This window comes from Alternaria infectoria (assembly GCF_024043175.1).
Source record: "Alternaria infectoria strain BMP 0036 chromosome Unknown scaffold_6, whole genome shotgun sequence".
In the NCBI taxonomy this organism is placed as follows: Eukaryota; Fungi; Ascomycota; class Dothideomycetes; order Pleosporales; family Pleosporaceae; genus Alternaria; species Alternaria infectoria.
The window spans coordinates 1,106,608-1,120,916 of NW_026250695.1; the positions used below are offsets into that span (position 1 = coordinate 1,106,608).

Sequence of the window (14,309 nt, forward strand, 5' to 3'; positions counted from 1 at the left end):
TTTTGGATCTTTTCTCTTTGAAGTCCCTCGCCGGGAGCGAAGAGTGAAGGTTCGATTTATTGCGCATCTTACAAACAGGATGCTGCATCTTATACGAGAAAAGTCAAATGCCTACTGCGCCAGCCACCTGGGCATGATTGAGCGTTGGTCGAGAAAGTGTTATACTGCGCACGGCCCCGTCTCACCAGTCCAAGGTAGACATAGCGTCCGGCGACCTTGTGCACGTCCCTTCAACGTAGTGCTCGTCCCGCTTCGCAATGTGGTGCACGTCCCATCAGCAACGTATTGCACCGCCACTTCTCAAGACGTGGTGTACCGCACCGCGCTGCCGAAGGCGTATTTGTCGGGTCTGTGAAAGGAATCCCTTTTCTGTATCGTGACTGACCGCGCCAACCAGCATCCTTCGTCATGAGTCAACTAATCCTTGACCCTACCTACCCCACCACTGGCAGGTAACAGAGTAATTCAAGACGGTCGTACCCGCGGGATCTTTAACACTGGGTATCTCACAAGACTGTAAACTGAAGGAGACAATATATAGTTATACGATATTAGGTACCTAGGTGGGTTTATCTCGTCTCCTAAATGCAATAGCTGCGCACTCCCAATAAGCTGCTGTTCGGCTAGGAGTTCGGATTGTGAGCAGTGCTGCTAGTACTTCGCCCAAGACAACATCAAGCGACTGTCGCATGGCTTATTGGGATCAAACATGAACGATGTGAAAGCACTCAAGATTCTTCTTCTTCTCGAGCCTTCATTAGGTATATCTCTCACATCCATTTCGATCCACAGCCTTGCACTTCATATCTTCCACGAGCTCTTGATAGGCAAGAACCACCCACCCTGTTCACCCACTCACTTAACCACAATGGCAATGACAGCGACAATAAGACCGATGATAGTCGCGACTCCGACGATGTAGATGAACCACCGTTTCACACCTAACTCCGGTAGCACTACGAGTCTGACTGGTTGATAATGCCTTGGTGGCAGTGTTTGGTCGAGCAAAGGTAAAGTGTATGCGCGTCGTGGTTGCAGGTGTGTAGGTAGCAAAGAGTCGATGTTGGTGTGCCCGTCTGCAGTGGTAGAGGGAGAACTCATGGCGACCTTGGGGGCTTCGATTGTCTCCGAGTTAGCGCGGCATCACACGTGTGCAGCCAATCAGAGATGGGTCGAGCTAGAATACGTACGGTGACAACGATGAAGAGTTGCGCAGTGTACCCAGTACCGAGTTGAGCGTGCGTAGCACCAGGTCGAATACAAGACTAAACGTAAGTTTTCTTAGGACTTTGTTGTAAAAGTCTGGGGGGATCCAGTGGGTTTTCCTCTTCTCAAGTTCATACCGCCCATCGTGGCGTTGATCATGAATCTGGCCGACGGAGGTGTATAGCTTACCCGCTTCGTGACCTCCCCTCATTGGCCGCAAGCTGCGCGCAGATGCGATTGCCCGCAATTGGCTGGTTAAGATTTGCTGGAAGACGCATAACCATACAGCTGCCTTAGCCCCTGTCCACCGGTAAGCCGCTTCCTTGGCAGGACAACAGTTTCATCCGAATGGGACGTCCGATTGCAAATATAAATCACTGCAGTGTGGCCTCGCGCTGGTTCTATAGGTACCCAAGTACTCGCGACGATTAACTTTGCGCAGCGTAGCCCATCGGTTATCCTAGAGCTACCTAGGTAGTCGGGTAGCCGTCACTGTTTGGCGAAGTTCTTACACGGCCTTGGAAGAGCTAAGAGAGTTGCCAATCTCTTTCAAAGAGCCCTGAAGGGACGTCGCCCAGGGTCCACGGGTGTTAAGACTACCTAGGTATGTATCTTCGACCACTTTGCAGAGTACATCAAAATGGGGTTCCAGGGTTTGCCAACTGAGATGCAAAAGGATCTCGTAAACTCCCAGGCCGCACGATCACATCAAGTCCAGTGACTGTCGGCTCTTATGGCAATTGGAAAAGTTTTACTCACATCCGCAGGCTTGAAAGATGTGTGCAGCTAGCATGTTATGTAAGTATATATGTGTACACACGAGAGACCATGCGACAACAAGAACGCTTCCAAAACACGCAACGCTGGCTCTGAAACTGGCAAAGGCCTGACTAGTCCACCCAGATGTCTACGAGACGCGACAGTATGTAAGTCTCTCCAACCCATTCCAATGTACATGTCCGTCCAACTCGTCAACCCAAGAAACTTTTATGAAAGAACCTGCAAACTCCTTCAAACACTTTTTAACCCGCTCTTTAGGTTGGGCATGACAAATGCGGCGGGCAGCTTCGACCGAACCCCTCTGGTACTGGTAGCTCACTTGACTGCGACAGTGATGACAGCGGCGACGATAATCCCCACGATAGTGACGATGAGCGTAACAATGGCGATAACAAGGCCAATAAAACCAGTATGTTCTTCGATGCGAGCGAACCAGGTTCCTACACCCGATGCGGTGGCATGAGCTCTGGAGAGCATGGTTCGGTTATTGGACGGATGAGGGTCGAGTATAGGAAGGGTCTGGGCGCGCTGTGGCCGATGATGCACGGGCAATAAGGGTTTCATGTTGAACTGCTCGGCGGTGGTGGTGATCGGAGACATGGTGATTGGAGTAGACAGGGCGTGACGTGCCGATCCAATTGACTGCTGTAAGTCAGCATGTGAGAACGGCCAGAAAAACTGTGAACTCGATTTCGAAGAGCTGAGTTACTCACATTGGTGAAGATGAAATGCGATAGTGCTGCGTAGTATAACCCGCAGTCAGTCCTGGGGAAAAGAAACTTTGCGCAGCTGGACAAGAATGAAAAATATGTTTTGAGAGGTCTCCATCCTGCTTTTATTATTACTGATGCAACAATGTCTCTCTGTTCAATCTGTCGAACCACACATCTGTCATACCTTGGTTGCACCGAGTTCCTGCAAGCACCGGCTTCCTGCAAGCACCGGCTTCCTGCAAGCACCGGCTTCCTGCAAGATACCGTCTCCGAACGAAATATATGGACCCTTGTCGACCATCCCGATGTCGATGACCGCATCGCGACCCGGTAGCTTTTTCTTGTATCACAGATCCCAAGCACCGTCTGTATTCCTGTTCATCCCAATGCGGAAATACTGACCGGGGTAGGTATCAAAGAATGCAATATAGATGCCTGTGGCTGCATCGCAGGCAATGTCTGGGTACCTAGGCAGCGACAAACCTTCTCACCATGGCATCACCTTCTTGTTTCAAGGTCTACGTGATTGTAATGTATGAAGCAGAGACTGCTGAAAGACCTGGTGTGACAAGGCGATGCTGTTGAACCCACGTGTATCCAGGCGTTTATCGGCACCGTGGCAGAGAGGTGCACATGCCGGTCAACTGGTGTCACACATGCAGGTATCACAGAGGCTTCGAAGCTAGTACCACGAATGCGGCCAATCGGACGTCAAGAGATCAAAAAGACTAAATCACATACAGAGATGCTGAGATTATGCGGTGATCTTGTACCGTTTGTCGAGAAATAGACGCCGAAAGTAAAATTGAAGATGCTGTAAGCTTGTAAGCTCTTATATTTTCTCTCTCAACAGCCCTATACAGCGCTGAGAGTACATGTATCTTCGATGTTTGGCGATCCTCCAGATGATAGTGATAGTCATGTCCGAAGACCCAGCCCCAACGCCTCGACAGCGTTTTGAATCAACGAACGGGAGCCATCAGGGGCAGCCATAAGCGAGACCCCTGACATCACCAAAACAACACTTGCGCATCACCAAAACCTACGTGCTAAGAGTCTCACGAATGACCACAGCACCTGATGGAGGGGTTTCTAAACTTGATACATCTCAAAGGATCTTGTTCAGAGGCCTAATGCTACTCAGGAACCACGTACAGTGTAGAGCTGGATTGTGAGTAACTGATAGGTTAGTAAAGCCCTAATGCATCTGGGCGTACTTAAAAGTGTGGTCCATGGAAGGGCGCCTGTTGCATTGCGCGGCTGTCTAAGTAATCAAGGTCATCATGCCCTGCGCAGAAAAGTTGACGTACTCCAGCGCGGGCGTGTATTGCGACTCTGTTTGATTCCTGCGACTTCGTCAATCGCTGGACATGGTATTCGTCACTGTGCAGGTACCCCTGGAGTTGCCCGCCTTTGCACGACAGCGGATGGTGGACGCGGCCCAATAAGCGCGCGAACCACTACACTCCGTTGAAAGACCAGCATTTCCGAGGCGAAATCACCTATTCGAGGAAAAGTCCTAATGCACATACTTGAACGCCTCTTACACAAAACTTTTGTTTGGTATCTCATTCTAGTCTATCGCGACAATAGTTCTGTCTACTACAGTTTACGAGCACTCCCGTGGTCACTGGTATCTGATAGGTCTTGAAACTCCGTCGCAAAAGGTCTCTCAGCATGAACAAACGATCCAAACCCTGGAGGCTCGAGCCTTCTCTCCTATCAGGCTCACTTAACTGCGACCGTAATAATGGCGACAGCAACACCGAGAACAGTGCCAAAAACTCCAACAACAGGAGCATATTCCTTGACCTGCTTGATCCAGATACTTGTCTCATCTGGCGCGGTCCCGGCATTGTCGATACTCAAAGGTACCGCTTGGTTGGTAGAAGGAGGTACAGTTGAAGCGTGGGTAGGTGGTGATATGATATGAGTAGGTAGAATAGAGTCAATGTTGACTATCTGAGGTAGCTGAGAGTCGTTGTTCGGCAGCTTAGACAGTCCACTTTTATCATCGACTCGCTCGACGGATGTGATGCCAGTGGAGAACGACATTGCGATGCGATGCGATATAGTGCTTGTTCTAGTCATGATCGGTCTCGTTAGCGTGGCGTCATGGTTCCTGGAGCCATTATTGGAGCTGTTGGAGGCCAGGGAAAAGCTACGTACGTTGGTAGAAGTCGGGTGTAGTGTATGTTGCAGTGCGTAGAACTAATAGGACTTCCAGAGGCGGGTTTACTCCGCACTGCGATATGGTCGAGGACAACCTGCTCTTATTTTCTCAAGAACGTTTTTTTCCGGCACTGCGAAGTCCATATATACACTACCATTAGTACATGATGGCCAATTCAGACGCCTCTTCGTCTAACTGAAAGCAGCTGGAGAGATCGCACATCCTGACAAGGCCCATTGCGAGCCGGTGAGATACAAATCGAGCCAACCAGACGTACGCTGCGAGCGATATGTTGAATGTGAGGACTGCAAACACGAATCTAAGTTCAAATCTGCAGGAGAGCCATAGGAGCCGACCAGGATCTGGCCTCAAGGCGGAACCGGGGTATTGACCCTAGGTGTGAACGGACGCATGGCTTCGCCGTCTCATGTGCAGTGTGGGGGTTCCATAGGACAAGACACTCAAGCCACACCCTACTTGGCCTTGCAATACGGCACCGGGACTAGGCGTGAGTAGACGCATGGCGTCGCCGTCTCATGTGCAGTATGGGGGTTCCGCAGGACAGGACACTCAAGCCACGCTCTATTTGGCGACACGTTGCTGACGCATGCGTGTGGTGCGCTAGCCTTGTGACAGCGGTTAGTTGACGGGAGGGCAGTAACACCACGATGGCTTACAGTCAATTTCTGCCCGGTCGAGATGAGGAGCGGACTCGTGCGAAAGGCGTGGTTAGCTATGTAGACACCGCCGAGCAGAGAGCGTTGCATTCTCACTGATCTTTCACCCCAGTCATTAGTGGCTGCATCATCATCATCGTGAACACATCTCTTGGGTCGCATTGACACCCGCACGCCTAACGATCGGGGCGTTGAGTCTGAATAAACGCCTCGTCACGTAGAAGCTGTGACCTAAGAGTACTCGACTTGTTGGTCTGCATTCTCTACATCCGTGGTGGTAAAAGAAATACACCGTCCCGTCACGACGACGCCGGACAACCGACCGATGTTCCCTGACGTCATTCCTGTCAAAACCTCACAACACCCGCGCAATCCCGCAGCCGACATCGCCATCACAAACACCCACAAGTATTGGGTGTGTAGAAACATTGAAACTCGTGCAGATGTTGTCAATGCGTCTATGCACCGTTTTCTGATTAACATGTCCGTGCCAAACGGACCGCCATCACCGCCCGCCCAACGCCCTGACTCAAGCGACGCGATGCTACCGCAATGATTGACGGATTTAATTGCCGAACCCTCGCATCTCTATCGCCGATTCAATTCCCATACTAATTCATTTCGTTTTCGCATAACCCCTCTCTTTTCAACGTCTTTTTCCTTGTCGCTACAACACCGTTATTCGTTGAGTATTTGCGCCATGGCCACGCGCGGCATCACAGACTCACAACCTCAAGAACCATCGCGACTTGACACCTCAGTTACACTGCAGGACAGCCATGAGGTGCCATCCTGGTACGCGCATAACTCCTTCATTCTTACAGGCTACCGACCCGTCACAAAATCTATCCCTCTCTGCCTTCGCAGCCTATTACAACTGCATAACGAAACAGTAAACATCTACACGCATCTCATCCCCGGCATCTTCGTCCTCCTAGCCAGCTACTCCTTCGATCGCTACTTCAATACGCAATTTCCTCAAGCGACATGGGCCGATCAACTCGTTTTCCGCATCTTCCTTACCGCCTCCGTAGTCTGCTTTGGTACTTCGGCTGCGTATCATACGCTGATCTGCCATTCCGAGGGGTATGCTAGCCTTTGGGTAAAAGCGGATTATGTGGCGATTATCGGGCAGATTGTAGGATCATTCATACCTGGTATCTACTTTGGCTTTTACTGCGAACCCGGGTTGCAGAAACTGTATTGGTCCATGGTATGTTGACAGAACGGCGTTGATGAGATGCCGTATGACTGAACTAACTTTTCCAGATCATCACGCTTGGGACGCTGACCGCGACCACCGTCATCAACCCCAGTCTTCACGGCCCGAGATGGAAAACCTTACGCTTATCAACATTCATCGCAACGGGCTTTTCGGCGTTTGCGCCAATCTTGCATGGCGTGTCGATCTTTGGTCATGAACAGCTTGATAAACAAACTGGCCTGCAGTACTATTACCTCGAGGGTATCTTGATACTAATTGGAGTTGGATTCTATGCGGTAAGGCTAGCATGTTCATCGATGCATTCTTTCTCTCAAGACGGAACCTTCGTTGACTGGTATAATAGACTCACTTCCCGGAATCTTGGAGACCGAAGAGATACGATATTTGGGGCGCATCACACCAGCTGTTTCACGTGTTCATCGTCCTAAGTGCCATCGCTCATTGGTACGGTATCATGGACGCTATGGAGTGGAATTACGTAAATCAGCGCTGTCAGTGGTCTTAAAGACTCATTCGCTAGACTATGCGTACCTTCAAAGCCCTCCTCTCACCATCAACTCACATACCACCCTATTACAACCGCGCTATATTAATTACACTATCTAACTAGACATCCCACCATCAGAAAAGAAGAGCAAAAAAAGAATAGACACAGCAAGACTCGAACTTGCATTTCCCGCATCACGCCTCCGGCGAACTGATTCCTTTTCACGAGATTCTTTGTTGCCGACATACCCGACTGATTCCTTGAAGTCATTGATTCCTTGAAGCCGCTGGTTCCTTGAAGTCATTGATTCCTTGAAGTTGAGCCGGGCGACGCTAGGCCATTGTGTGCGGGCGCCTTACCATTAGGCCATGTGTCCTGTGTGCTTTTGATGAGAGAATTAGGACATATCGGGTATGTGTAGGGAAGCAGTAGAGAGGGTAAGAGAACATGATATTGTAAAGTAGAGAAAATGTAGTCCTTTCAAGTCGTTTCGATAGTTATCTGTACACAGTGCATCTTCATTCTCAAGACATATACCGACCTCTCTTAGTAGCCACCATCACATCGCCGTCACCTAGATCTCGCCGTTTAAGAACAACAAAAAGAAACCCAATCTGAACACAGTAAGACTCGAACGTACACATCCCGCATCACCAACCGCCCAGCAGGACCAATAAGCCAGCGTTTCCGCCGTCTCACCTCACCTACCAGGATGTGCATCACGAAATAGCCCAGCAAGATCAGCCCCAACAGTAGCGACCCATTTCACCAATCTCACCAGGCTTCTCGCACGCCCACCAACCAGCCTTCTTTGTTAAATTCAATGGAGATAGAACCTCTAGGTGCCCCCAGTAGGCCCTTTACTCCGGGACGAGAAAGCTGGTGCTTGATCAGAGCTAGAAACCGGACCCGTGCCGGAACTACGTTGGGCGTGCGTTCGCTAGGTTTTTTGTGTGCGGGTGCGGTACCGATCGGCTATGTGTCCTGTGTGGTCTGTTGATGATGTGATGGGGAATTGGTGGATATATATGAGGGAAGAGTGGGATAGGGTAAGTGTCGGAGGTGGTCAAACTATACATTCTGAAATCAATCCAAGAACTCACTCTATCCCGCGAACCCGATCATAATCTACACGTCCTCATCATCCACATCCCTGCTCATCGTATCATCCTTCCCCTAACCCACGCCCCAAACCCCCCCTCATCAACACTCTTACTAAACGCAATCCAAAACGCCTGCTTCTCACTAACCGGACTCGCACACCTCTCCACCATCGCCTTCACATTAACCTCCTGCAACCCCTTAATCGCCATAACCTGCTCCACCCACTCTAGATCCACGCCGCCGAAATCGCCGTTCCCACCGAGCCACTCGTTCTTCATGCGTAACATGGTGTCGAAATCAGAGGGTGTGATGGGGGTGATGGCGTCCCAGCCGTGGTCGGGTTTGCCGGATATCACGTTGAGGTTTAGGGTGCGTAGGGAGATGGGAGGTACTGCCTCCAGACTATCATCGTCGGAGGGAGACGAAGGGGTAGCGAGGTATTCGCATAGACTTGCCCATTCTGCGCGATCGAACTCTTTGCTGTATGGCAATGCCTTTTTCGTTACACTGATATGCCGTATGGACGCCCGGCTTCTGGGTGTCAGGTCGGAGAGGAAGGGGACGGCGGCTTCGATACTGGTGTGGAAGGCGAAGGTGTAGGTCGAGTAGAGGATTTTGCTGGCTTCGGCGTGGATTTGCTGGTTTAGGGATAGGAGTGAGGGGACGGTGTAGCGGAGGTGCGATGTGTAGGGCGAGAGGAGGACGCGGTAGGTCGTTGGTGTTGTAGTTGTTAGGAAGGGACCTTTGGGATTGTCAGTATATATTCAACGATGCCGTTTGGAAGCAGTATCCTAGGCTATGCTTCTAGGTTTGCCCCAAGAGTGTAAACGTACCGGTTCTGATGTGGTATGTACTCCTTCGTCTCCACGTCTTCGGGCCTTGCGACCCTAGCCATGGATCCATAGTCCGTACGCTCAACGTACAAGCATCATTGTTCGTGTCGTCTGAAAGGTATGTGTGAAAGTCGGGGATCAAGTTTGCGACTGACGTTCCGTTTCCGGTCGTGGGAGTGGTCGAGGGTAGAAGCAGGTACTCGTATATCATGAGACGGATCTCGAAAGGAAGGCGAAGTAATGGCGAGGCTGGAAGAGCGTCGGCTTGGTAGGTTGTTGACTCCATGGTGGAAGTTTGCCAGTTGTTGGGTTTGGCACGATGTGAACGGAGAGTGAAAAAGCTGTAGAACGGTCGGGTCGCTTCCGGATACCCTATGTCCTTCCCTTCTTGAAGTACAGTCGTTGGCGTTTCTCAGCTTATGCACTTGATCGGTGTATCGCTGCAGCCGACAACACGTCTTCCCAGTTAAACACGACAAGACACACCACAATCGACAAGACTCGACTCAAAAAGAAACGACGCAGTCAATCAGCGCACAACGTAGACGTAACGTGGTTTTGCTTGTGTGCCCGACAGACCATCAAGGTATTGCGAATTGGACGCTTGGAAAACAACGCGTGCACTCGCCAAAAGATAAATTCCGGCCAGCACCATGATGACCTTGACGCATTCGCCGAGGCAGCTTTGCCGGAAAGGGTAAGATGCCAGATTGCTATCCTTGCAGCGGCTTAGTCGTGGATCATGGCGCCGGTAGCGCGCCCGGGCGTAGATAGATGGATCACGTTCCGAGACCGTTATCGTTGATATTGGCGGCGGTGAGCAATATCGGCAGCGTTGATTTGACATCTGACACATATGCCGGTGTCTGCATCGCTGTATATGATTATTGATCGCGCTCTTTGCCAATTTCTAATCTCAGTCAGGTACCGAGGTAGTCTTGTCTGGTGATGCAAGCAGCCATGTCTGTACACCGAGACAACGCATAACGACATCCCGCAGAATCTCTCGTTATATCGAATGAGAAAAGCCTGCTATCGCGCAAGAAGACCCTGATAACGTGAACGCACGCCGTTCCAAGGCCGGCCGACCCGCGATCACTTGCATAAACTGCTTTCTATCGGCCCTTTCGGAAACGACTCGGAATACATGCCCTGGCCTGGGCGCAGTGTGTCATAGCGCGCGCGATGGTCAGGAGAAGAGAATTTCCTTGCTAAGGGCCCTGCAAAGTCTCCAAGTTTGCGTCAATGTTGCATGCGCGAGCAAACCTCGGGTGATGTTGAAAGGAAAAAAGTGGACGTAGGATCGCCGGTTTCTCGGCGGCCAGGAAACGGTACGTACCTGCATTTGCTAGGCCGGGCCCTGTGCCAAGCACTCGACCTAAAGTACCGTTAAGCTACGACAAGCACATGAGTTCACCATCAAAGCCAAGAGGAAGCGCAATCTTGCGTCATGTTCAACGATATGCATTGCTCAGCTGTAGCAGCCCAACTGTGAACGCCATCGAGCTACCTAGATTTGCTCTTTGCCCCCCAAGTTCCTTAACCCATAACCTAATACAGTAGTTTCCCTTTCTCAAAGTACCGGAGACAAGGGAAACAAGCCAACTACAAGCAAAATCCAGAACAAAACAAGAATCTTTTTGAGTTTATCCCTCCCTTGCGGATTTACAAAACGCCTCGCGACTGAGCACGTAAGTTGACCCAATTGGATTTGTGACATGGAACCTTGGAAAAAGAGAGGATGCAAGAGGAGAGGAACAAGAGGAGAGGAACAAGAGGAGAAGAAAGGAGATTGTCATAATACAAAATCTGAGGCCTATCAAGCGTATCATGGAAACATGCTTTTCGTGCCATCAGCCAACTCAAAGTGGACGTGAGAAAGAAAACAATGACCTCGTGTCGTACCAGCTCATCATGATGATATGACTAGGCCATATTCCTCTTAACAACGCGTCAAGCCTCTCAATCGTCCTGTATTTGTATAAGACGGACCCTAGTGCTGGCCGTAGTTTCCGCCCCAACCTCCGCGGTTGTAGCTGCCGCCGCCATATCCTCCGCCAAAGCCGCCGTAGTTGCCGTAGCCACTCTGCTGCTGGTGGTTGCCGGAGTTCTGGTGACCTAGACCACCGAGACCGCCGTACTGGCTGTTTCCGAGGTGGCTCGGGTAGTTGCCGTAGCCTTGCTGGGAGTGTTGGGGACCGCTCTGTCCGGGAGTGCTCTGGTTGGCAGAGCCGGGGCGACCAGGCTGAGCACCAAGAGCCGCTGGGCTGGGTCCGCCACTCTTGTAATCGTTGGAGGGCTTCAGGGCGTCATCGTTGAAACCTTGACTACCCTGCTGTCCGTAGGAGCTCTGGTGGAAGTTTCCTGGTCGGGTAATGGTATCGGGAATGGCGCCGAATGCAGCAGCGCCGGCAGTGGCGCTGGGGTTCTGAGAAGCTCCAGAGGCTGAGCGGCCGTAGTCGCCGAAGCCTGCGCCCATACCGCTACCGCGATCATGCAAAGAGGAAGCGCCGAAGCCGCCTGCATTGGCGGGGGACGACGAGTGCTGGTCGAATGAAGCCTGAGGAGACATGCCGTAGTGAGGCTGGTTGTACATGCCACCCTTTCCAAACGAACCATAGCCGGCTCCTCCCTGACCATAACCACCGAATTGGTTCACGTAGTTAGCGTAGTAGGGGCTGCCATAGTATGGGTGACTGTATGGGTAGCCTGCGTTGTGCGCGTTGTGCGCGTGCTGGCCTTGAGCGGCATGTCCTTGTTGGCCAGCCATGGCGGCGGGGTTGGGAGTGTTGTGTCCGCTGTTCTGAGCATCGCCGTAACGGCTCTGGGTCTACAATTCTGTCAGTACACAATGCGAGAAGATGTAGAGTTCTGTCTTAGCTGCTGTCCTTACTCTGCCCGTGTCATGTGCCATCTCTGCCCAGAGTTTCTCATTCATATGAGATGGTTCAGATTGGTCGGCATGATGATCGGTTTTGAGTTTGGCGAGCTGTTTCAGACCTTTAGAGAGACCACTTACCTGTGGGATTTGGCTCTGCGAATAAGCAGAGTCAGCAGGTCCAGAGCCAAAGGCACTGCCAGTGCGCTGCTGAGCAGAACCAGCTTCCTGCTGGCTTTGTGCGATGGGCTGACCGTAGCTTCCATAGTAGTTCTGGTATTGCGCGCGTTGTTCGGCAGTGAGGTAGTTGGAGGGGTAACCGTCTGGGGCAGACGAGAAGGCACCAGGCTGGGACGGGGCCTGGCTTTGTTGGCCGGGGTAGTCGTAGTTCTGCGATTGCGAGTGGTTCGACTGCGGGATCTGCTGGCCGAATGGGTCGTATGGCTTCTGCGGTGGGGCGGAGGCCTCTGATTGACCATACCTAGCAAACTGGTTGTATGGCTGGTTCGACTGAGATCCTTGGTTCTGCATAGCCTGGGATGCAAGCGGGTTCGAGGGAGACTGCTGTAGGCCGGGCTGATGTTGGGGCACAGGAGGCAGTCCAGGGGCCTGCTTTGGTGTAGGAGCGGCCTCCTGTTGGGGAGCATCTTGAGATGCTTGGCGGGGAGCGGGAGGTAGAGAAGCCCTGGGCTGCGCGACGGGAGAGTGCTGGGGCGGCTGTGTCCTCGTCTCCGCCTCTTCCCTGTCTTCGTCGACATCTGGATCCGAGCCGTCACCCAATCCCATGCTACCGAATTGGACTGCTGCCCTGTCCACGGCGCGGTCTCCGGGCATGACCACGGCCTCCTGCTGCTCCATCAACCTCCTCTGGTAGCTTGCGCTTCGGTTCGGGGTACCAGAAGTCGCCTTCAATGCGGTCGTTTGGAATCCTCCAATGGCGGGGCGGCCGATGGGTGCCTGTGTAGGACCGTTCAAGGGGGTCGCTACAGCACTTCCAACATCCTTCGAGCTTGCAACAGTGCTGAAAGCTGTCTCCGTCTTGGGTGGGATGGACGTGTCAGGCAGGTGCTCAACATTCTCTTGCGTAAGTTGATCTCCGGAGGGTGTGAGGGTGACGTCAGGGGCACCGTCCACGCTCTTGTCCGGCGTCATCTTGGACGTATCTTCGGCGGTGATGGGCGGTGTCTGGACAGCCTCATCTGCAACGGGGGGTATAGGCAGTTCTTCTGCTTGCACGGCGGGCTCTTGGGCAACTTGGTGCGCGGGCGTCTCGTCGGGTACTTGTGAGGGCACTTCGGGGGCAGCAGCGGCGGCGGGCTTCGGAGCTGCCTTGGGGACTGCGGGGACGGGCTTGGGTGCAGCAAACATGCTCGCCCAAGTCTTCTTCGCGGCTGTCATGGTAGCCTCTACGACAGGCTTTATGGCTTCGGGGGTCGCTTCAGGCGCGTGTACGGTCTCGTCGTCCTGTTTGGTCTCCTTCGACTCTTCGGGCACTGTGGGCGTGTCCCATGCAGCGGACTCGGTAGTCGGGACTGATCCAGCAGCCGTACGAGGTCCACCGGCGGCGCCTCCACGACCGCCACGAATTCCACCGCGACCACGATCAGTGCCTCGTCCGCCACGGCCGCCGCGACCGCTGTCGACTCCACGACGGGCTCCGTCGGGCCGGCCACGCAGGCTGGACGCGCCATCGAGGGGGAGGTTCTCCTTGGCCTTGGAGCGGGACCTGTCCTTTGCTTTCTTTGGGACTTCTGAGAATTGTGAGACGGCGCCTGCAGTGGTTAGTAATGTAATCACGTGCGTGCAAGTCGTAGGTGCAGTCGCTTACCCTCACTGATCTTCTCGATGGTGGTCTGCAGGTCGCCGTCAGATTCTTCGATTGCGAGGACGAGATCGGCGTCGGTCCAGTCGGGGAATAGCTCCTTCAGTGTGGATAGCTGTGACTGGTAGCGCTTCTTAAGCTCGCCCAGTTCGCCCTGGTCTGCCGATGTGTCAATGTTGGAGGACGCGCTGTCGCCGTTGGTCTTTCTGGGGCCCCGGGAGCCGTATGATGCCCTGCCGCCGCGGGCAGAGCTCCTGCCTCGCGCAGGCCGAGTTTGTGCTTCAGACATTGGATGTGTGTGGTGTGTGGGCAAGCCGCGGGGGACTTATTGGGTGTGTGTGTATGTGGGCGGATTGGTGGGCAGGCGAGGTGATGATGTAGAGGGAAGGTAAAGTTGGGGAACAGCTAGAG

The 14,309-nt window shown here is 52.7% G+C and overlaps 2 protein-coding genes across 2 annotated transcripts; both read right to left on the reverse strand.

The window, feature by feature from the left end:
• Positions 1 to 8,418: 8,418 nt before the first annotated feature.
• Positions 8,419 to 9,484, reverse strand: J4E92_004673 (uncharacterized protein; the record flags this gene model as incomplete). Its single annotated transcript, XM_051496062.1, has 2 exons — positions 8,419 to 9,107; positions 9,199 to 9,484. The coding sequence occupies 2 exons, from the start codon at positions 9,482 to 9,484 to the stop codon at positions 8,419 to 8,421; spliced, it is 975 nt and encodes a 324-aa protein (XP_051353902.1).
• Positions 9,485 to 11,191: 1,707 nt separating this feature from the next.
• On the reverse strand, positions 11,192 to 14,187 carry J4E92_004674 (uncharacterized protein; the record flags this gene model as incomplete). Its single annotated transcript, XM_051496063.1, has 3 exons — positions 11,192 to 12,028; positions 12,218 to 13,848; positions 13,905 to 14,187. 3 exons carry the CDS (start codon positions 14,185 to 14,187, stop codon positions 11,192 to 11,194), a joined length of 2,751 nt encoding a protein of 916 aa, XP_051353903.1.
• Between the last annotated feature and the right edge of the window lie 122 nt (positions 14,188 to 14,309).